The sequence below is a fragment of the Lycium barbarum genome, chromosome 4 (genome assembly GCF_019175385.1).
Source record: "Lycium barbarum isolate Lr01 chromosome 4, ASM1917538v2, whole genome shotgun sequence".
NCBI lineage: Eukaryota > Viridiplantae > Streptophyta > Magnoliopsida > Solanales > Solanaceae > Lycium > Lycium barbarum.
Genome location: NC_083340.1, coordinates 4,888,954 through 4,912,792, shown reverse-complemented (window position 1 = coordinate 4,912,792; position 23,839 = coordinate 4,888,954). Strand labels below are relative to the sequence as shown.

Genomic DNA, 23,839 nt, shown 5'->3' with positions numbered 1-23,839 from the left:
TTTGATGGTTTAGTTAAATAGGATTCACTCCATCCTAAAAGTTGGGGACTCCATATAAATTGGTGCAAGGCCTAGAGAATTTCTGTGAAATGGTAATAATCTATCACATCATTAGGATTTTGTTTCAGTTAAACAGATTGAACTCTGTATGCCTTTTACCACAAACAAAAGTACCTTGCTTTCACTGAGATTTTTTTTTTTTTTTCATGAGTTTGAACTACGACAATTTTCAATTTAATCCTATTACTTAATTATATGCATATAATAAGATCGAACACGGTGATAATAGAATTGTACACTTCAATATTCATCACCCGATTACATCTAAGCAACTCATCCCTCAAGGTACAAACTATAATTAAGTTCTCTTTTTCCTGTTTCCAAGAAATTACGATTATTAAACAGAAAAAGTGACTAGGAAAAAATTAAACTTATTACTCTTGATACTAATAAAATCAAATTCTGTGATGGATGAGACCACAAACAGTGACAAGAGCCATAACTAATGAGTGATCAACATGAGGTTCCACCACCAATGTTAATACATCATTTCCGAAAAGTACTCCTGAACTTGCTTGTTTTTGTTTTACCTGATAATAAACACAAAGTCACAAGCACTATTAGAGAAAAAATAATAACTTATAAACACCGACAATGTATGCTTTTTTCGACACGAGTAAGTGTATCTTATATAACTAGTCGTAACATGTAATCTGTCTTGTTTTCAGATTACTAATCCAACTTTTCTACGAACATTTACATATAATTATCTTTTAGGTGATTCGATAGATTAATTATGTCAAAAGGGTAGTGACTAACCTCTGCAACAAGTCTGCCTGTTTGGTTCACAATCTTAATTGATGTTGTGCCAAGGATAATGTTATAGCTACTAGCTTCAGAATTACATCCCAATATAACATTATAATAGCTCGTATTATCTCCTCTACGGACTTTGTGAATTTTCCTCACTTGAAACCATGGTAGCTCCTTACTAGTCACTCCATCATAACTCCATTTATAGCCATCCCAATGTCCAAAAACTGGAACTTTCTGAGGAGAAAAAACCAGAAAATATGTTAGCATCGAACGTTGAAGATATAATTAAATAAATAAAAATGTAATTTCTTAACAATTTAATTTTTTAGATAAAGTGGTCACACAACATGTACACTTAAAAAAAAAAAATTAGTTACAAAATTCGTCGCTAATATAATATAGCTCGTAGCTAACAAGATTATTTGATAATCCATCGCTAATCTGTTATCAAAAAGAATTAGTGACGGCTTTTACTGTTTAGCGACATAAGTTGTTCTAATTTTTTTTTTGGTAATGGTATCAAAGCAGACAACGTTCTGAATTCAAGACTTGTCGCCAATAATTATCAGAAAGAAGTTTCATGTGTTCGGGTTATAATAAAATATATAGTTTTTACATGCTCGGCTCGTAAAAAAGAATCAGTCCGGCAGGTGAGGGGCCAACCTATGCTTACCCTATTTCGAATAGAAAAGAGCACTCTGCCATTGGAATCCATGAGATGGACTTCTTTGCTACGTTTTATGTTGTAGTTGTCAATTCGATAAATAATTTGGCCTTTTGAGTCGTAAACAGTGCATCCATTTCCATGGTAGACTAGAGATTTCATCCACAAAGTGAATATTTCTCTACTTGGGCTCACATAACAGTTAGAGGAATTAATAGAAGAAGAAGAAGAAGAAGAAATTGTACTTAGGTTTGATTTGGTAGGGTAAACTTTAGCCATTGACATAATAGGCTTAATTTTGAGAGTGAATTGGAAATATTTTGAGGGGAAGAAGACACTAGTAAGGGGTATATATACTCCCAAAAGAATAAATATGAAATGGGATCAACTAAGGGAAGAGAGGTATATATACTCCACTTTCTTGGTTGCTTCTTATTGGCTAATTGCAAGAAACGTGTAAATATTAATTAACTTACTTTTTATTTTTTATTTTTATAGTGATGTTAGAGGTACATCTTGATTATATTACATCATATATCTGCTCACTCCACCAACACAACTAGGCAGATAAGAAGGAATCATCTTGCATTTCTTCTTTCACCTATAATTTAAATCCTAATCTCCAAAATCATTACTAAAAAATGTGAATTTTCAATGAAATTTTCCAAAGGAATTCATTGAAATTGGTGTGTCAAAAATGTTTTCTACCTATTCTCTGCCAAAATATCAGATTTTCGATGGTTTTCCGATAAAAACATACGTTGGAAATTGACTATTAAGCCACATATCTTGAATGCTAATATTATCCCTTCTTATTTATTCCCTATTAAAAAAAGTAGAAAAGGATGTAAAGGAATCAAAGAGGAACAAAAGAAGGGAATATATGAAAAAGTCGATTTCTGAAACAGCTAGATATATATGGGCATTGACGGTTGACACTTAAAACATCTACACATTAGTGTTAGTGCAGTATTGCACTTGAGATCGATGGTGGTTTCTTTTTGGCTAATTTACAAACCGTTAAGAAGAAATTCTTTAGATTCTTATACTTTTTGAGCTAGCTGGAGAGTTCTAATTAATAAGCGTTGTATCAGCATCTTCTAGCTGTACATGGTACCTACATACTCATAAACATAATATGGAACTATATTCCAATCAAAGGACGGACTTACTCTAGAGAGACAACAATGTGTTTGGTCAATCTTTTAAAATCTGTTTATTTTGAAAAGTGTTTTTGTCAAAAGCAAAAAAGTTCTTTTGGGGATTCGCAATTTGTGTTCGGTTAACGAATTTAAAAAATACTGTTGTCAATATTACAACAGTAATTTGTGCTTGACTAAGCTCTCAAATGTGTAATTAGGAGAAAGCTATTTCTTTCAGCTTATGAAAAGCAGCTTCCACTACTATTCAAAAATACTTATTTTTCATATACGATTTCGATAATTTCAAAATAATTTCTTCTTCTTTTTCTAGCGCTATTTCTCTTACACACATATGTAAAGTCAGTGTGGTTTGAACTTAGAGAGTCAATTTCGTCATCATATATTTCTAGGGGTGTAAATGGTTCGATTCAATCAGTTATCTAAAAGAAAAAAAATATTACATCAATTTTTCTGTATTTTGTACTGCATATAATCAGAATTTGACCTTTTGGAAATCGTTCAAATAAGCTTGATTTTTCTTTGATATCGACACACTTCAATTAATTTTAGGTACTTTTCTAAAAGGTCACCTAAGAGTCGACTATTATTAGGATGTTTCATTTATTATGTAAAAGAATAACAAAAGTTAATACTAAGCACAAAGTATAAATTGAGACGGTACTTGAATCACACTTTATATCATTGCATGATGTGTCTGATAGAATATTTACTAACTACCGTCCTCTAAAATTATATTCTTCTTAAAATAATAGGCTATAAGCTCCTCCTCAGTAATAACTGTCATGTCTAACCGGAAAATTAAAGTTAATACTAGAGAATAAATCCGCGTTTACCGCGGTTAGCTAAATGAATTCTTCTTTGGAAAGGTTAGAGCCCCTGAAAATGAAGATAGCATCTATAAATTTATCATTGGGAGATATAATATTCAATATTAACGTTTTTTTACGTCATTTATAAAATAGTAAATCAAGAAATACATTTGTCAACAATATTAAAATTATATTGTCTCCGATATTTTAGAAAGGTGAGAATAAAAATATAAGAAAGTGATAATTATCTACATCTCCAAACCTGTGACCACTTTAATAATCACTGAATGATTGAATTTTTGCTTGTCCACAAAATTTATGAATTTAATGGACATATATTTGGAATAACAAATTGAAGCGGAACCAATTACTTGTTCCTCTATCTTAATTAAAACTTAACAAAACTTCCACGAAATAGTATATAAGTAGGGGTGGACGTTCGGTTTTATCAAACTTCGGTTCGATTATTTCGGTTTCGATTTTTTGAAGGTGGACACCGAACACCGATGGTTCTTTCGGTTTTAGTTTTTTGAAGTTCGGTTCAGTTCAGTTTCGGTTTTTTCAATTCGGTTTTTTTGATATAATATTAGAAGCGATTCCATTTACACTAATTCATATTCTCAAAAGCAATAAAACATAAAAGTGACAAACTGAAATCAAAATCAAATAAACGGGATACACAAGAACAGAAAACCATAACCATAATATAGGATTACTAGGTGTTATATACATACAGTAAGAATAATTAAGAAAATACATGAAGGACATACATTAATCCTAAAGACACATTCTAGTCACCTATCTTTGTTAAGGATATTTGATTTTCTCAATTGAAGTGGAAAATTAGGGATACAAAAACAAAAGAGGGCTTGTTACAATTGGGTTTATTTTGGGCTTAAACTTAATGAGCCTGGATTATTTTAATTGTTTTGGGTGATGTATTAAATTTCGGTTTGGTTTCATCAAAGTTAGGTTCGGCTATTTCGGTTTCGATTTTTTGAAGGTGGACACCGAACACTGAACCAAATTAGTTCGGTTCTTTCGGTTTCGGTTTCTTGAAATTCAGTTCGATTCGATTCGATCCGATTTTTCGATTTTCGATATTTATGTCCAGCCCTAATATACAGTCCTCCTCGTTGATCCCTATGATTGTATACAAAAGAGACAAAAATTGCAACATTACAACACCGACGAAAGTAGATTTATTTTTAAATATAAAAAGGAACGAAAAGAATCTATACATTTCTTTATTTTTCTTTACACAATAAATGTTTCACTATATAGTTTTCCATGTTCTACTTGTTCAAAATCTTATTTTAATGCCACTATCAATATATAAAACCAGCAAATTACATAAAACAAAATAAAACTACAAAAATATAATTGTTGTACATGTCACGACACATCAGTAAGGTGAAAAATAATGAAAGTGAATTTGAATTAATCACAAATATTATATATTTATATCGTATAGCAAAAAACGTCATCGAAGAATGTAATGAGATGGTTCTTCCATATGTAGCTAAAAATCTCGAATTTGAGCCTCGAGAATTAACGGAGAAATCCCTCATAGAAGGTCATGTTGGATAATCCCAGTGATCCCATGAGTTAATTTTGTTACCAACCTCTTTACTATACAATTTTTCTATTTAGTGCATAAAAGTTATTTGTAGTAAAATTGTTGGACTAAAAATAGGAATAAGAAAGTACTCAACCATTAAAAATTACTTAAAAAATATATAAGAGCTGGAAACATGAGAAACATTAAATTACCTCCTCATTAGTTATCCCAGTTAATTAGAATAAGAATAAGAATCCAAACAACTAGAATATAAGAAATAAACAGATTAATTAGAGGATAAACTGTTGGGAATATAATAAGAACCAAGCCATCGTTATAAATTAATTATGCATTATAATTTTATCATCATAAAATGTAATACAGTACTAAATGGTAGGGCAAAAGAAAGAAACAATATTGAATAAAATAACGTACAAATAACCCGAAGAGCTAGAATGGATAGTGGAATCATATTTTTTGGACCTGAATCAGACAGGGAAAAAAACAAAAATACTTACAAATAGAACTGTAGTTAGATCCAGGTATTACAAGAAATGACAATAAAAGAAAATGAAAAAGCAAAATCGCATTTTAATTGATATCATCAAACTAACTTCTAACGGCCTATAGTAAAAGCATGCTTTATTCAATGTATAATATGCTAGAACAACTATGAGAATTAACTCTAAAAATATTATATATGGTATTCATTGAAAAGGGATATATAAATATTATATGAAGTAGATGATGACCCTGAATGTGATCAATGATGCCAAATGTTGCCACTGCACTCTTTCACCTACTCATGTTAACATACAAAATATGGAGAAAGACATGTTTTATGAAGTTAGATTTTTTTTTTTTTTTTTTTAAGATTAGCCAAATTTTAAGACAACTTTGCTATTGGCAAGACCTTTTGAACAAAACACGTGGATGGGTAATTTAATCATCATTATCAGACGTCAAAAGAAAATAAAAACCACCCACAAAATATGCAAAATTTCAATATTATGCTAGTGAGAAATTTAACTAACACTAATGAAATGCATAATTACCCGTTCAAGAACATCTGGAGGAAGAAAAATAAGGGCAAAGAGAGGAGGACGTTCTTAGTTGGTTGGCTGTTGGAGAAGCCCCATATTTCTACGTTGTAATATTGTTTTATTGCATAATTAATCACTAAATTAATGACATTGACTTTTCAACTTTCTAAACTGAAAAAGACATGGTAATTAAGAGAATTAATGTGATTAAAAATTTACTTCTAGGTTTTATAATATAGAATATAAGTAGAAAAATTTAAGAAAAATGCCCAAAAAATGAGAAAAAAATAAATGTGATCCTTGGCCAAAGAGAGGTGCCACATCACTCTTTTTTTGCCTAGCTTTATATTATATATGGATTAGATATTAATGCATAAAAAACTTTGTTAGAAAATTCACTTACGAAATAATCTAGATGGTGAAGATGTTGTCTAATGCGAACCAATATTGGCTTATTTACATAGAGAGATGGAGAAAATTACGGAAAATCCAACAATCACACAATGTTTTTCCTTATGTAACACGTTGGGATGCACCTTTAGTTTAGTCAAATTCTGGTCAAATATTGTATAAAATTTATGTGTCGGTGTTCTTCCTAGCTAATGGTGTTAAAGGTTCAGTTTGCACTAAATAAAGTTGCATACATATTACTTAATCCAGTGAGCTTTGACAAAAAGAAAAAGAATATTTTTCTTAAATACATTTTTAACGAAGTATTGAGTCAATAAAAGAGTGGAAGGGGTATGCGTATTTCGAATATAAGAATATTTGATTTGATTGAAACCCTTTCTCCTGCATTATTTGTGATTAGTTTAGTAGTAGTAGCAGTAGAATCAATGTGCCAAAATCCCAATATAAAACGAAAGAGAAAGATATGGAGGACTTAAAAGAATTCAAAAGAAATGATATCCCTTTATATTTTAAAGTAATATAATCGTCGATGTCAAAATATTTTACACTATCAAAGTCACCCCAAGGATATAAAGCCTTTCAAAAATTTGGGATTGTAATTTTAAAAATAAGATTAATTATCTTGTACCGGTGTGAGAGATTACTTAGAAACCATACTGAATGAACGACTTGAAAAGGTATCAATAGACATCTCGATCGTACAAAACTACTAAAAAAACATGAAGCAGCGATGGACACAGTTCATAGCTAAATAACAAAATTCGTTAGTAATCCTATTTAAAACGAATTATCAAAAACATTTATTAGGTACGAGCTATTTAGCGACAAATTAGCAACGACGTGCATAACTAATTTCAATTTTTGTTGCAGTGCGGGGTTAGCTAATTTCGTTTTTTTTAGTGCGAGGAGAGGTTCACTATGATGGTGATACTTTTTCTCATTTAAGGAAAAAGTGAAATGTATATAGGGGCCATCCTTTTGTTGCGGCAGATCTTTCTTGCTATAATAGGTAGAGATAACTGTAAAAAGAATACTTACATTGATGGTGTATATATATAACTTAAGTTCATTATTGCTAGATGTCGGATTTTTGCATAGACAAAAAGCATTAGATAATTTTTCTGATCGCCCTAAATTTTTGTGGATAGAGTAATCTGATATTTACACTAACAAATCAAGCTAGTAGTTATTTAATGAAATAATCGATCTAAGTGCGTGCATTGGAAAATGGAAAACGGATAACAAAAACAGAAAGATGTTGAAGTAAAGGATCGTGAAATTTACTCCATAGCTTTCATTGATGAAGCTTTCGAAGCTTGAACTGAAAGAGTGAAATGAGAGAGAGTGAAAGCTACTAATTGATAGAGAGAAGAATGAGTTTGTGCAAATGCAAACTACATTTGTTTTCATAGAAGCAAAGTATATATACACGTGTAGAGGAGAGAGAAAATATATCTAACTAACTAACTAACTGCATATATTCTAAATTACAGAAATTCTACAGTTGGCATTTAATACAATAAGTAACCAACTAAGCTAATCTTAACCCCCCCCCCCCCCCCTCCCAAGTTGGAAGGGAGTTGTCCACTGCCAACTTACGCAGGATTGAGTCATGTTTGACACCATTTGGAGCTTTAGTGAAGATATCAGCGAATTGGTTTGTTGTTGAAGTGTGGTGCAGACTGATCAAACCTTCATGTAGCTTATCTCTGACAAAAATGGCAATCAACCTCCATGTGCTTGGTTCTTTCATGGAAAACAGGAGTTTTAGCTGTGTGGATTGCTGCTTGACTGTTACAATACACTGGAATAGGCAGCTTGCATGGCATGGTCAGCTCTGTAAGCAATCTTTCCATCCAAACAAGTTCACCAACCACTTTCCTCACTGCTCTATACTCAGCTTCTGCTGAGGATAAAGAGATGGTAGATTGTTTTTTTGATTTCCAACTAATTGGATAGTCACCTAAGAGGATAAGATACCCACTAACATATTTTCTTGAAGCTGGGCAAGAGGCCCAATCTGAATCATAATAGGCTGAAATGGAGAAATCTAGTTTGTTGGACAGAAAAATTCCCAAAGTAGGATCAGTTTTGAGGTATTTGAGTACATGAAAAGCAGTTTTCAGATGTGTGACCCTAGGACTTTGCATGAACTAACTGAGATGTTGCACATTGTATGCAATGTCTAGTCTAGTATTTGTGAGAAAGTTCAATTTCCCCACCAACTTTCTGTAGTAAGAAGGATCAGGCAATAGCATTCCTTCAATTGCTTTGAGTTTCACTGTGCTATCATAGGGAGAGGAGGCTGAGGGGTACTGCATGCAGTCAAATTATTTGAGCAGGTCTGAAGTAAACTTTCTTTGAGAAATCAATAGGGTTGGGCATAAAATACCGAAAACCGAATTACCAAACCGAACCGGCTATTTCGGTATTCGGGAATTCGGGAATTCGGTTCGGTATTCGGTACTGAACTATAAAAATTTATATTTCGGGATCGGTATTCTGTATTTACAATTATACCGTTCGGTAATTCGGTAAATACCGAATACCGAAATTAAATACCAATATTGTACGACTGTAGGGCCTAAAGGAGTAAAGGGCTAAATCCTATTGTAAAAATATTTCAAGTCCAGCCCAAATTTGAAAATCCAATAGCCAAACCCAAATCCGTAAAAATCAAAATACTAACTTACTAAGTGTAATCCCTAAGCTAAGACAGTAAGACCCTAACACTTCTGACTTCACCACCTTCATCTCCTTTCAGGTTCCTATTCATCCAAATCCTAACCGAGGCAATAAATCATTGATTTCTCCATCTTAATTTATGTTTCTGCTCCGTGAGGTGACTGCTGAATCAGGTACCTTCTTCTTCTTCTTCTTCTTCTTCTTCTTCTTCTTCTTCTTCTTCTTCTTCCGTGAGGTGACTGCTGAATTTTTGTTTTCCGTTGTTCTCTATCTACTTACTTGGGTCCTTTCTTGATTTGTTTTTGTTTATCTTGTGGTTCAATTCGTTTTCTTTTTGTATTTCATATACTTTTCATGCTGATGTGGGAAGGGCATCGGGGAATATAGGTTTAGTCACACAGAAAAGGGAAAATTTAAGTTGTTTTGGTTCTTTTTGTTTAAGTTGAAGAAAGGACATAGGAGAAACATAGTATAACAATTTAGAAAATAGAACTTATTTAAGCTTCTTTAATAGCTTCCGTTTGTATTTTTTGATTTTGTTTTACACTTTCAATGCTTCGTTGTTGTTATTTTTGGGAGAGAAAGAAAGAAAGATATTTGTTAAAATTGTCTCTTTCGTTTCTGGGAAATTAAATGGGTTGAAGATTTTCTCCTTTTTTTGTCTTTTTTCTTTTTGGGTATGATCAGTTGGGATTTGCTTTCGGTGAGAAAACTTAAATTAAAGAAAACAAGTTATTTTTTGCAGCAAGTAGAAAACAAGTAAAATAAAGTGACCATGTTATGTTAAGTAGAAATGAATCAATGATACTTAATCCCTTGCAATTTATGTCTTATAACATTTGTAATCTCTTATATATTTAGATGGAAGATGAAACAAGTCGAACAGTCAATGTCAGTGGAAGTGCACCTCTTACTGAGTCTCTTGATTTAACACCGGAAGTTGAACAACATCCATTGACTGTGAAGAGGAAAGCTATAGAACCAAGATCTGCTGCTTGGCCGCATTATGATAAGCTCATAGAAGATGGAATTAATAAAGCAAAGTGTAAGTATTGTCATAAAGTTCTCTTAGTTGATGCAACTAAAAATGGAACAAGTGGACTGAATAAGCACTTGAAAACTTGTCCTAAAAATCCAAATAAGGTTAACACTTCCAATTCTAAGTACAAACAATCAAATTTAACCTTTCCATTAGAAGGTGAAATGGGTGATGGGGCAATTTGGACTTTTGATCAAGAGGTATCTCGGAGAGCTTTAGTTGAGATGTTAATCCTTGATGAGCTTCCTTTTCGTTTTGTTGAAAAGGAAGGTTTTAAGAAGTTTATGAAAAAAACCCAACCTTTATTCCGAGTTCCCTCCCGTAGAACAGTGACTAGGGATTGTTATGTAGTTTTTGGTGAAGAGAGACAAAAGTTTATGAAGTATTTAAAAGAAATATCACCGAGAGTTTGTCTAACCACAGACACATGGACTTCTATACAGAGAATAAATTATATGTGTTTGACAGTACACTTTATTGATAGTGATTGGCTCTTGCATAAACGAATTTTAAACTTTCAGGTTGTTACTAGTCATAAGGGTGACGAAATGGCCCGTTATATTAGTAAGTGTTTGCTTGATTGGAAATTGGAGAAAATAATCACTATAACTGTAGATAATGCTTCTTCTAATGATGTCATGGTGAAAGAGTTACACAAACAAATGGTTAATTGGGGATCTAACATGAAATGTGGTAACCATCTTCACGTGAGATGTATGACTCATATTTTAAATCTTATTGTGCAAGATGGCATGAAAGAAGTTGGTCCATCTATCAAACGTGTTAGGCAAATGGTGAAATACGTTAGACAATCTGCCGCAAGGATTAGAAAATTTGCGGAATGCTGTGAACTAAAAAATATAGACAGTAAGAAGTCATTATGTTTAGATGTTTCAACCCGGTGGAATTCGACATACTTGATGTTGGATGCCGCACAACATTTTGAGAGTGCATTTGATAGGTTTGATCTTGAAGATGGTGGATTGTTAACTTATCTTGCTACTCATGTTTGTGAAGATGGAAGTGTTGTAGGTGCACTTGAAAGTGATGATTGGCAAAAGGTGAGAAATATGGTAATATTTCTTAAAAGGTTTTATGATCTAACTGAGAAGGTTTCAGGTTCACTCTACGTCACTTCTAATGGTCACTTTGAAGATATAGTTGAGCTTCACAATCATTTAAGAGAGTGTATGGAAGACGATGATCCTTCTTTGGCAAAAATGGGAGAAAAAATGAAAGAAAAGTTTGTCAAGTATTGGGGTGCTCCTGAAAAAATGAATAAAGTGCTTTTTATTGCCTCTATCTTAGATCCTCGTAACAAACTTGAGTATGTTGGCGACGCACTTGAGGATATGTTTGGAGATGAAAAAGGGAGTGAAATAAAAGATGAAGTGGTGACTTACATGAAATCTATGTTTGAAGAGTATGTAGCAAAATTCTCTAATGCATCTCGACGCTCATCTTCTCTCTCTGATTTATCGGGTCAGACATCGGATTCATCTAGCTCTAACACTAGCACAAAATCAACAAAAGTGAGAAATAGGATCCAAATGAAGAGGAACAAACACGATGGTACAGGTTTGGGTGGTAAGTCAGAGTTGGAAAAGTATCTTAGTGAAGAACTAGAGTCGAATGATGATGAGGACAATTTTGATATCTTGTCATGGTGGAAAGCTCATTCTCCTAGATATAAAATTCTTTCCGAGATGGCTCATGATGTGTTGGCAATTCCAATTTCTAGTGTGGCATCGGAATGTGCCTTTAGCACCGGGGGCCGTATTCTTGATTCATTTAAGAGTTCTTTGACTCCGAAATTGGTGCAAGCTGTTATTTGTCTTCAAGATTGGCGTCGAAATGAGCCTTATCCCATAAATGTTGAAGAAGATTTTAATGATCTTATGAAACTTGAACTTGGTATGTTTTTCAGTTTTTGTATTTTATTTTTATATTTTTTTACTTAGTTTAATTGTTGACACATTTTAAATTCTTTTTAGCTATGGCTGATAGCTCAAAAGATTCGCTCATTCTTGATTTGTAATCGCAAGATGCCTCAGGTATAAGGCGCTGAATTTTCATTTGCCAAATGCAGAAATGCTACTGCTTATGATCACTGATCAGCCCCAAGATAGTGCTGCTTATGATCACTGATCTGAATTTTCATTTGATTACTGATCTGAATGTGTGTGTATTTTTTTTTTATGTTATTGATAATTTCTTGATTGTTACTCCACTTTCAGACGTGCCAATCCTTCTGTTTTTCTTTTGTGTGATTGGAATTTGTAGGTAAATTCATAACTTGAACTCCTAATCCAGTCTAACATCATCATACAAAATAGGTGGAAGGAGTAGACAACTTGGCACTTATTAAGATACACATGCTTTCTTTCCTATCTTTTATGTGCCATTCTGTTGTGAACCTAACTTGTGCTGAAGTATTAGCAAGTTATTGTCCACCGATGTTGCAGGATCATAACCAAACTCTTAGTTTTCTACAAATGCATGTGACACTTTTGACTCCTTTATGTGATGTTTCAGTCTCCGCATTCCTATTTAGTATGTAATATGCTTGTTTCTGTTTACATGCTTTATGTGCTCTATACCACTCGTAACTCACACTTCTTTTGGTCATACTAGTCACAACAAGGAGAACTGTCAATGGTAGCTGATCTGGCAGGTCCAGCTTACAAGTTTGAGTTATCTTCTGTCGTTCCATCAGTAGGCCTGGTATGACTTTAGTACAGTATCTAATTTGGACTTGAGGCTATCTTTGATAAAAATTACTGTCGAAGATATTATCAACACACTGTAGTTTTATAGCATTGACTATGGTTCAAACACCTTTGAGAAGATTAGGTGGAATGTAATACAAAGCTTACAGTACTTGCGGCTTCTTTTATCATATTTCTAAGCTCGTGTCTGAACATATTTGATCGACACTTCATTACTGATAGATATAGGATTGTATATTCTTGTGCAGTTGTGCTATACAATAAAATCTTGCTTCCTGCTGGAGCTGTGAGGAGAAAGCTTAGATTTTAGAATGCTATAAGTATCTTATGTTTGACGATGACTGTGGCATGATTTTCTAAAATTGTTCTTTTAAACTTGATTAAAATTGTTCTAAAATTGTGATGTGAACTCTTGCACATGATGAATGAATGTAGCTGGTAGCAAAAAAATGGTATTACCGAATACCGTACCGAACCGAAATTTGATTTACCGATTCCCGAAATACCGAACCGAAGTTTGAAAGTTCGGTATTTGGTATATACTTTCAATTACCGAATACCGAATTACCGAACCCGAACTTTAAAAATACCGAACCGAATACCGAACGCCCAGCCCTAGAAATCAACACTCCATCTGGTTTATACAGTATCTCCAAACCCAAGAAGTAATGCAGTTTGCCTAAGTCCTTAATTTTGAATTGGTGGTGTAGGAAGGATTTCAAGGCCTGAATTTCTTCCATGTCTGTTCCTGTCAATATAACATCATCCACATAGACTGTTACAAAAACTATTGATGAACCCTTTCTTTTGCAGAACAGTGAGTAATTAATTATGGAGTGTACATAACCCTTTGAAAACAATGAGGCAGCTAATTTATCATACCATTGCCTACTTTCTTGTTTCAAACCATAAAGTGACTTCTTTAACTTTCACACAAGACCCTTGTCAGGAATCTCAAGACCCTGCGGTGCTTCCATATACACTTCTTCATGTATATCACCATGAAGAAATGTATTATTAACATCCAATTGATATAAATCCCAACCTCTTTTAACTGCTATGCTAATGAGTGTTCTTATAGTGGTCATTTTTACAACAGCTGAAAAAGTCTCAGTGTAATCTATTCCCTCTTGTTGAGTGTATCCCTTCACTACTAATCTAGCTTTGAATCTTTCTATGCTACCATCAGCCTCGTGCTTTACTTTATATACCCATTTACACCCTATAGTAGTTTTTCCAGCAGGTAGAGGGACTAGATCCCAAGTATTATCAGCATATAAAGCTTAAAATTCTAGAGTCATAGCTGCTTGCCAAGCAGGATTCAAAGCTGCCTCTTCATATGAAGATGGTTCACAATCATGAGAAATGCTTCTAATTAACTCCTGACTACTAAATTCTAAGGCAGTAAAGGCTACATGTTGGTTTTGAGGGAAAACTTCATGGAGAGGGTTGAGAGTGGATGTTTGACAGGTGAGGCTGCAAGTTAGGCAAATTGTAGTTGTATTCTTTTAGGTAGGTTGGAGTAGCGTGAGTCCTAGTGGTTCTTCTAGGCTGAATTGTTTGAGTGGCAGTTTGTTCCAAGGGCTGAGGTGAATTTTCTTAGAAGTCATGAGCATTAGAGTTCAAAAATAGATCAAGTGGTGGTTGTGGTTGTTGTTGTTCAGTATGGTCATGGTGAGAATCAGGCTGGGTAGGTAGACCAACAGGAAAAATGATGTCATTAGTGATGTCTTGGTTCTGCAAAGGACTCTCTACACAGTTGTTGTTTGTAGAAATTAAAACATTTGTGCCATGTATTATAAGTTTCATAATAGACTCAAAACTTGAACCAATAGGTGCAATAGCAAAAGGAAAGACATTTTCATGAAACAAAACATCTCTAGAAATGTGAATTCTTTTGTTGGCTAGGTCTAGCAATTTATACCATTTTGTGTCATAAGGGTACCCAATAAAGATGTGAGGTGTTGCTCTAGGTTCAACTTTATCTTTGAGAGTTTTGAGTATGGTTAGGAAACACAGACATCCAAAAGCCTTAAGATGTGAGTATGTTGGTTTCTTTTGGTAAAGTAACTCAAAAGGGCATTTGTTGGTAAGGACAGTGGAAGGTAGCCTGTTTATTAGGTATGTGGCAGCTTGGATGCATTTCCCCCAATATCTCAGGGGCAGTTTTGATTAGTATAGTAATGCTCTAGCAGTTTCCAATAGGTATTTGTGCTTTCTCTCTACTATGCCATTCTATTGAGGTGTATAAGGGCATGACTTTTGATGGATGATTCCTTTGGATTGAAAAAAGCTTTGAGCTTCATTGCTAGTGAATTCTGATCCATTATCAGATCTTATACACTTTATGGTTGTTTGCAATTGATTTTCAATGAGTATGACAAAGGCTCTGATGGTCTGAAGTGCATTACTTTTGCAGTTTAAGAGTTGTGTACAAGTTGATTTACTATAGTCATCAACCATGGTCAGAAAGTATTTGTGGTGATCATGTGTGGGGGTATGGTATGGCCCCCATAAGTCTACATGGAGAATGTTAAATATTTTCTTAGTTGATGTGGTTTTTTGTGGGAAGGCTAGTGAAGGCTAGTCTGGTATATCTTGCCAGGGGGCAGATAGGACAAGTAAAAAGTTGTTTTGGTGCAAAGTTGATGGGTATTGAAGAGATGGTCCTCATTTTCACAAAGGGTACATGTCCCAGCCTATTATGCCATACGTGATTCGCATCATTTCCATGAGATACAGAAGACAAAAAAGAATTCATAGCAGGAATGACTCTTTTATTACTTGAATGAAAACTCTGTGTAGGACTGACTCTTTTATTTGCTGAATGAGAGTTTTGTACAAATGGAGTTTGAGATGGTGGTGCAGTCACATTTGGATGAGAAAACAAAGAACTAGAGTCATTCCTATCAACAACAACATTATTGACATTTGAATTTGAGAGGTGAGAGTCACAGTTACCCATAGAACAGCTGTGGTATCTTGGACACAAGAAATATAATCCATTCCTTGCTCTACCAATCTCCAGAGGGCTCTTCAGTGAAGGGCCCATGAAAGAGTCTTGAAAATGACTATACCTCTAAGTTGTGAAGCTAAACAATATACAGAATCAAATTAAATTTGAAACTAGGTACAACAACACTTTGTATAGAGTCAGTGCTGAACTAAGGGTAACATCACCAATTTCAGTTACTTTAACGTTATATCCACTTGGCAAAGTCACTAAGAAAGGATAAGGTAATATTTTGGTATTGGTCAGTAAGGTTTTGTTGTAGTTCATATGATGTGAGGCTCCTGAGTTTATTATCCATGAATCAACATATAGTTTGATGCATTTACAAGAAAGTTCACTAATTTCAGTAATGGAAGAGTAACAAGCAAGAATACCTGCTAGGTTGACAGCTCCTCCAGTCATGTTGCATCTCCATTTCCATTTCCACACTACAGGCTTTCTAGTAGTGATATCAACTGACTATACTGCTCTTTGGGGAGATGTTGTGCCCTTTGCTCAAAATTATGATTCATAGACTGTGTGTTAGTGAATATCTCTCCATGTGCATTATTTGCATTCACCATATTCTTTCCTTTAGTGAATTTGAAGTCTTGAGGGAATCCATGAAGCCTGTAGCATTTGTCCTTTGTATGTCCACCCTTCTTGCAGTGTATTGTTATGAGGGAAATTTGATCTATTGTTGTTCACATACTTTCTTCTAGAGTTTTTCTGTTGGTTGTAATGTTGATTGTAGTTTGTTCTAAAATTATTTCCTCTTGTTCATTTGCACTCAGTAAAGTGCTTCCTTGACCACTTGCGTTCAGTGATGTAGACTCTAATGCCATCCTATAATGAGGCTTGACTTCTCTTTGTTTTTCTTCTTGCACCAGAATGGAGAAGGCATGTGCCATGCTAGGTAATGGCTTCATCATCAAGATGTTGCTTCTTACTACAGTGTAGACTTCATTCAGTCCCATCAAGAATTGAATCAATTTCCTGTCTTGTCAGTTTTATGCATGTTAGCCTTTCCTCCACAAGTACACAGACAACTACATTGAGAGTTTGCATCCAAAGTACTCATCTCGTCCCACAGTTTCCTCATCTTGGTGTAATAACTAGTGATGTTAAGTGTTCCTTGATTTAACTCATTGATCTCTCTCTGTAATTGGTACAATTTCGCACCATTTGTTTGATCATACCTGTCCTCAAGCTTTTCCTATAGCTCTTTGGCATTGTTCATATATTGAAGACTATCCATCAGATCTGGTGACAAGGAGTTTAGCATCCACGAAGTCACCATATCATCATACCTTTCCCATTGCGCATAATTTTCTGAATCGAGATCTGGTTTCTTATACTTTCCATTGATAAAAACCAGTTTTGTTCTTTACTGGTAATGCTTGGAGTACACCCCTCCTGCATGATCTGTAACATGTTCCGTCAAATTTTAATGAAATTAAGGTGGAACCAGCACTTCCTACTGGGTGCATGTACAACGGATTGGTTGAATCTAGGGTTCCTCTCTAAGTCGATGTGGATTGGTTCCCCATTGTTGCATTCAAGTTATCTCGATTTTCAGTCATGGTCTTCACTTATTCAACTCAGATCGCAATTCGATTTCCAATTGATTTAGAGCAAAACACCCAACAATCACCAAACAACAATCACAACGGAGATTGCAATCAATAACCACCAACACAAACTCGCAACTGCAATAGAGATTACTAACGCAAACTTGAAACTGCAACAGAGATTAAAAGGGAACGAATGTAACTCAACCTAAATCGACAACGTAATTCAACTGGAAACAACAGCAACAATCACAATTCAACTAGGAATAACTATCTTTACTAGAAATCAACAGTCCAGATGAAAATTGATTCGAATTTCGTTCGAATAAAATTTAGGGAAAATCTAGGGTTTGACAACAAAGAAGATGAAAGATTGATATTGAAGTAATTTCTTACAATCGGAGTTTAATCGATGAAGAGACAAGGCTCTGATACCATGTTGAAGTAAAGGATTGTGACATTTACTCCATAACTTCCATTGATGAAGCTTTCAAAGCTTGAACTGAAAGAGGGAAATGAGAGAGAGAGTGAAAGCTACTAATTTTGTTTTTGATAGAGAGAAGAATGAGTTTGTGCAAATGCAAACTGCAATTGATTTCATGGAAACAAAGTATATATACTCGTGTAGAGGAGAGAGAAACTATATCCAACTAACTAACTAACTGCATATCTCCTAAATTACAGAAATGCCACAGCTGGCATTTAATACAATAAGTAACCAACTAATCATGTTCTAACTAACTAAGCTAATCTAACTATGCTAATTTAAGGGAGCTTTCTCTTATACATATCCAAATAAAATCTAGGAATGTCGAAGAATATTTTGGTGAAGTGTATTTAAGTCTTTCACTTTCACATAAACTTGTGGGGTATCAAATTATTCCAACATTTTTTTATTGTGTTTTATTTATCTTTTCAACGTTTACATCGAATGTCATACTCCATTAAGGTTGGATTATGTTCATATTTATTCCTACAACGGTATTGTGTAGGGCTGTGTATATTAACGGTTAAATTAATAACCCGAATCGATTATTGGGTTAATGAATTACTGGTTCGGGTATTGGGTGGTGCCCTGTGGTTATTGGCTTATTGGGTCGGGTCACGGTTTTGGCCATTTTTGTTAACGGGTGAACTGATAACCCGATAACCATTTATTTAATTTCAATTCTACCTTTTTATATACAAAGTACCTTGACTAGATTTAGGGTTACTTGATTTCCACTTCATAAACAGACTCTCAAGTCTCAAGCGGCAATTTCACTTGACTAGTAAACATTGCTTGTAAGAAAAAAGGGTACTAAATTAGCAAAGGGGTTTTATGTTTTGCATTTCATCACTTTCTGGTTCTGCTTGAGTGCTTTTCTTGCCTCTTCTTTGACAACCGCAAACAGGTACTACTAACTTATAAAGTTTATTTTCAAAATTTAGCTTTAATGTTAAAACTTCCAAGTTTTCATGGTCTTTTGCTTTACCTTGTAAAGAAAAGAAGTGGATCTCTTCTACATCTCTCTTTTACATCTTCTACATTGCTTTCAATTCTCACTCTTGTTTCTATTTTTTTGTATTTGTCTTTCGTTCAAAACCGTGCATGGGTTCTTTGTTCTTGAAAACTTTTTGTGTGAAATCTTAACGGTTAAACCAATAACCAAGCCGATAACAAACAACAACCGATTAACCAATAACATATTAACCGATATCTTAACGGTTTAACATGTCTACAAACCGATAACCAATAAGTTGAACCGATAACTTTGAAACCCGAACCAAACTGATTGATATGCAGCCCTAGTATTGTGTGCATGAAAGAAGAAGAAAAAAAAGAACCACACGGCTGAAAGCAAAAGGAATAAGTATATTAAAACAGTGATGCTTTTCACATATGTAGTTACACACGAAATCGAAGAGAATTAATATTGGTGTGACGGCTATGAATAGCTGTAGCCTGAGGTGATACTTTAGTTAGCTAAGTTTTCTATTTTCTGTCTTTTCATATTTTCAAATTGGGTTGTATATAAGCTAGTTCTTCTTTCAAGAACCTTTATGTGTCAGTAGAATATTAGTTTTATCCGAAAGCAAAAAAGCAATTATTGGTAATACAATTACATTTCAAAAGCATGATCTAAATTACATTTAGGAAGCACAACTGAAGTAGGTATCAGATGAAATAATGGAAGTGGCAGTAAGTTGATCCGAAGGTTGATGGTTTAATTAGTTAAATAGGATTCGCTATCTTAAAAGTTGGGGACTCCATAAAGTGGAGTAAGGCCTAGAGAATGTCTGTAAAATGGTAATGATCTATCACATCATTAAGATTTTGTTTCAATTGATATGTCCGCTTTCACTGGATTTTTTTTTTCATGAGCATGAACTACGATTAATGCATATAATAAGATCGAACATGGTTATAACAGAATTTTACACTTCAATATTCATATCACACGATTACATCTAAACAACTCATTCCTCAAGGTACAAACTATAATTAAGATCTCTTTTTCCTGTTTTCAAGAACAAAGGGAGAAGATAGAGATTACAATTATTACAGAGAAAAAGCGAGTAGAAAGAAATTAAACTTATTACTTTTAATACTAATAATCAGATTCTGTGATGGATGAGACCACAAACAGTGACAAGAGCCATAACTAATGAGTGATCAACATGAGGTTCCACCACCAGTGTTAATACATCATTTCCAAAGAGTACTCCTGAACTTGCTTGTTTTTGTTTTACCTGATAATAAACACAAAGTCACAAACACTATTAGAGGAAAAATAATAACTTATAAACACCGACAATGTATGCTTTTTTCAACACGATTAGTGTATCTTATACAACTAGTCGTAACATGTAATCTGTCTTGTTTTCAGATTACTAATCCAACTTTTCTATGAACGTTTACATATAATTATCTTTTAGGTAATCCGATAGATTAATTATGTCAAAAGGGTAGTGACTAACCTCTGCAACAAGTTTGCCTGTTTGGTTCACAATCTTAATTGATGTTGTGCCAAGGATAATGTTATAGCTACTAGCTTCAGAATTACATCCCAATATAACATTATAATAGCTCATATTATCTCCTCTACGGACTTTGTGAATTTTCTTCACTTGAAACCATGGTAGCTCCTTACTAGTCACTTCATCATAACTCCATTTATAACCATCCCAATGTCCAAAAACTGGAACTTTCTGAGGAGAAAAAACAAGAAAATATGTTAGTACCGAACGTTGAAGATATAATTAAATAAATAAAAATGTAATTTCTTAACAATTTAAATTTTTAGATAAAGTGGTCACACAGTTTAATATGTACACTTAAAAAAAAAAAATTAGTTACGAAATTCGTCGCTAATATAATATAGCTCGTAGCTAACAAGATTATTTGGTAATTCATCGCTAATCCGTTAGCAAAAAGAATTAGCGACGGCTTTTACTGTTTGGCGACATAAATTGTTCTAATTTTTTATTTTTTTTGTATTGGTATCAAAGCAGACAACGTCCTGAATAATTCTTGTCGCCAACAATTATCAGGAAGAAGTTTCACGTGTTCGGGTTATAATAAAATAGTTTTTACGTGCTCGGCTAGTAAAAAAGAATCAGTCCCACGTGAGGGGCCAACCTATGTTACCCTATTTCGAATAGAAAAGAGCACTCTGCCATTGGAATCCATGAGATGGACTTCTTTGCTACGTTTTATGTTGTAGTTGTCAATTCGATAAACAATTTGGCCTTTTGAGTCATAAACAGTGCATCCATTTCCATGGTAGACCAGAGATTTCATCCACAAAGTGAATATTTCTCTCCTTGGGCTCACATAAGAGTTAGAGGAATTAATAGAAGAAGAAGAAGAAGAAGAAGAAGACGACACTAGAAAGGTGTATATATATACTTCCAAAAGAATAAGATCCATGCAAGTACTAAGATCCAAACAGCGGTAAGAACAAATTCCTTTCTTTAGTGTTGGAGTTCTAATAAGCGTTATATAGGAATCTTCAAGCTGTACATATACATACTCCTCGTTATAAGGTCAAATTGTTCCACTCGAGGACGATTTTAGATTAAAGCAGCAAGTAAAAGTTTTATGTTTTACTGTAAAGCGTAACAGCCTAATGGATTTGCCTAGGGATCAGCCACATACTTCCCCCTTAGAACTCAGTATCCTAGCTAGCTGATGTTTGCTAGCCACATACATCCCCCTTAGAAATTCAATGTCCTGGCTGAGTTTTGCCCAGCCCAACCCACTAGCGATATGTTCGTTTTGGGCCTTGACTTAAACACAGACGCCTTTAGTACGCATCACTAGGATCCCATATATACTCAGCAACTTCCATATTTTTTACTGATGTGGGATTTGCCTAGGATGCCAAGCACCTCCTCAATAATAAATGTCACGTCTAACTAGAAAATTAAAGTTAAATACCCCGTTTCTTTTTAACTATTGCTTTAGCTTAAAAAAATTGTCCAACAATATTTGTCACTTGAGGGATTCAAGCTTGACAATTATTTCCAACTATACATTTAACATTAAAAAAGTAGTTCTTGTTAATATATATTGCTATAAGGATAATGTAGTAAACTGCACCTTGTATTTATTACTTTTAGATAATGCAGAATTTCATTTTGCTAAAGAATTCACTTACGAAATAATCGTTAGTACTCAACGAGGCAATGATGCCAACTAGTGGTTGAAAAGTAAATTCTGTTCAAATATTGTACTATGAAATTTAAGTGTCGGTGTTCTCCCTAGCTAGTATGGTGTTAAAGTTTCAGTTTGGACTAAATAATGTTGCACTAAATAAGTTTAAGAGAACTTTTTTCAAATTAAATACATTTTTAACAAAGTATTGAGTCAACAATATTAAAGAGTGGAAGGTGTATGCGTATTGCGAATATAGGAATGTTTGATTTAATTGACACCCTTAGCTTTGCCTTGCATGGTTTGTGATTAGTTTAGTAGTAGTAGAATAAATGTGCCAAAATCCCAATTTCAATCGAAAAAGAATGATATGGAAGACTTAAAAAAACTCAAAGGATGATGACCCTTTATATTTTAAAGTTATAGCCATCATCAAAATAAAACTTTTACTAGCTATAAGATTATAATATAAATAATATTTGCAAATAAACCTCCTTAAATGGAGGATGTAATCTTCAAATAAGACATGCTACCCTACAATCTGCGTGAGAGATTACGTTGAATCCATATTAAATGGACGACTTGTAGAGGTTTTTCATAGACATCTGGATCAAAATTAGGAGAGGTTCGCTATGATAAAAATATTTTTTCCCTCAAGGAAAAAATGAAACGCATAAGGGATCATCCTTTTGTTACTGTCATGTCCTCCTGCTACATTAGGTAAATGATGGTGTAATACTTTTTTTTTTATAACACCAACAATATATATAAATTGAATTCATTATTGCTATATACGAGATTGTTGTATAGACAAAAAGCATTAGATAATTTCTTTTCATTAGCCTAAGTTTTTGTGGACAAAGAGTTAAATGATATTTGTAAAAGCAAAGCTAATAAATATCTGATGAAATAATCGAGCTACGTCGTGCAAACTGATTTGAGTACTGCCGTCAGAGGGGAAAAAAAAGATATGTATTAGTGCAATATAATACACACTTGAGAAGGAAAACGGAAAACAGAAACAAAGAAAAAGATTTAAAAGTCAATAACTTGAAGGGAGCTTTCTCATACGTATCCAAATAGAATCTAGGAATGAGAAAGAATATTTTGATGAAGTGCATCAAGTTTTTTACCTTCACATAAACTGGTAGGATATCAAATTATTCCAAGTTTTTTTCTTTATATTTTCAACGTTTACATACAAGAGTCTGAGAATCTCCAATATAATAAGGTAGGATTATGTTCATATTTAGTCCTACAAATGGTGTTGTGCATGGGAAAATACCGACCCGCATGGCTGAAAGTAACAGGAATATATAAGTATATTAACTAGCTATTCATTTAGCTAAGTTTTCTATTTTCTCTTTTTACATAATGTCTCTTAGGAAAATATATTTCCAGATGGGGTTGTAAGTGCAACTACTTCGTCTTTCAGGAACCTTTATGTGTTAATAGAATACTAGTTTTATCCTAAAGTAATAGATATAATTATTTAAATAGTTTTAAAAAAATATAAAATAATTAGTAATACAATCACATTTCAGAAGCGCGATTTAGAAATCACATTTTAGAAGCGCGATTTAGAAATTGCATTTCAAAAGCACAATTACAAATTGCATTTGAGAAGCGCGATTTACAAATCACATTAGAGAAGCGCGATTAATTATCACAGTAGAGAAGCACGATTTAACAATCACATTTGAGAAGCGTGATCTTA

At 33.7% G+C, this 23,839-nt stretch overlaps 2 protein-coding genes across 2 annotated transcripts; both read right to left on the bottom strand.

Annotated features, from left to right (window-relative positions):
- Nucleotides 1-283: 283 nt before the first annotated feature.
- Nucleotides 284-1,819, bottom strand: LOC132638097 (protein LURP-one-related 11-like). The gene is made up of 3 exons (XM_060355081.1): nucleotides 1,490-1,819; nucleotides 820-1,050; nucleotides 284-590 (listed from the first exon to the last, which is right to left on the bottom strand). Exons 1-3 carry the CDS (start codon nucleotides 1,763-1,765, stop codon nucleotides 456-458), a joined length of 642 nt encoding a protein of 213 aa, XP_060211064.1. The 5' UTR covers nucleotides 1,766-1,819; the 3' UTR covers nucleotides 284-455.
- Nucleotides 1,820-20,072: 18,253 nt separating this feature from the next.
- On the bottom strand, nucleotides 20,073-21,396 carry LOC132637096 (protein LURP-one-related 11-like). The gene is made up of 3 exons (XM_060354243.1): nucleotides 21,115-21,396; nucleotides 20,445-20,675; nucleotides 20,073-20,216 (listed from the first exon to the last, which is right to left on the bottom strand). The coding sequence occupies exons 1-3, from the start codon at nucleotides 21,394-21,396 to the stop codon at nucleotides 20,082-20,084; spliced, it is 648 nt and encodes a 215-aa protein (XP_060210226.1). The 3' UTR covers nucleotides 20,073-20,081.
- Between the last annotated feature and the right edge of the window lie 2,443 nt (nucleotides 21,397-23,839).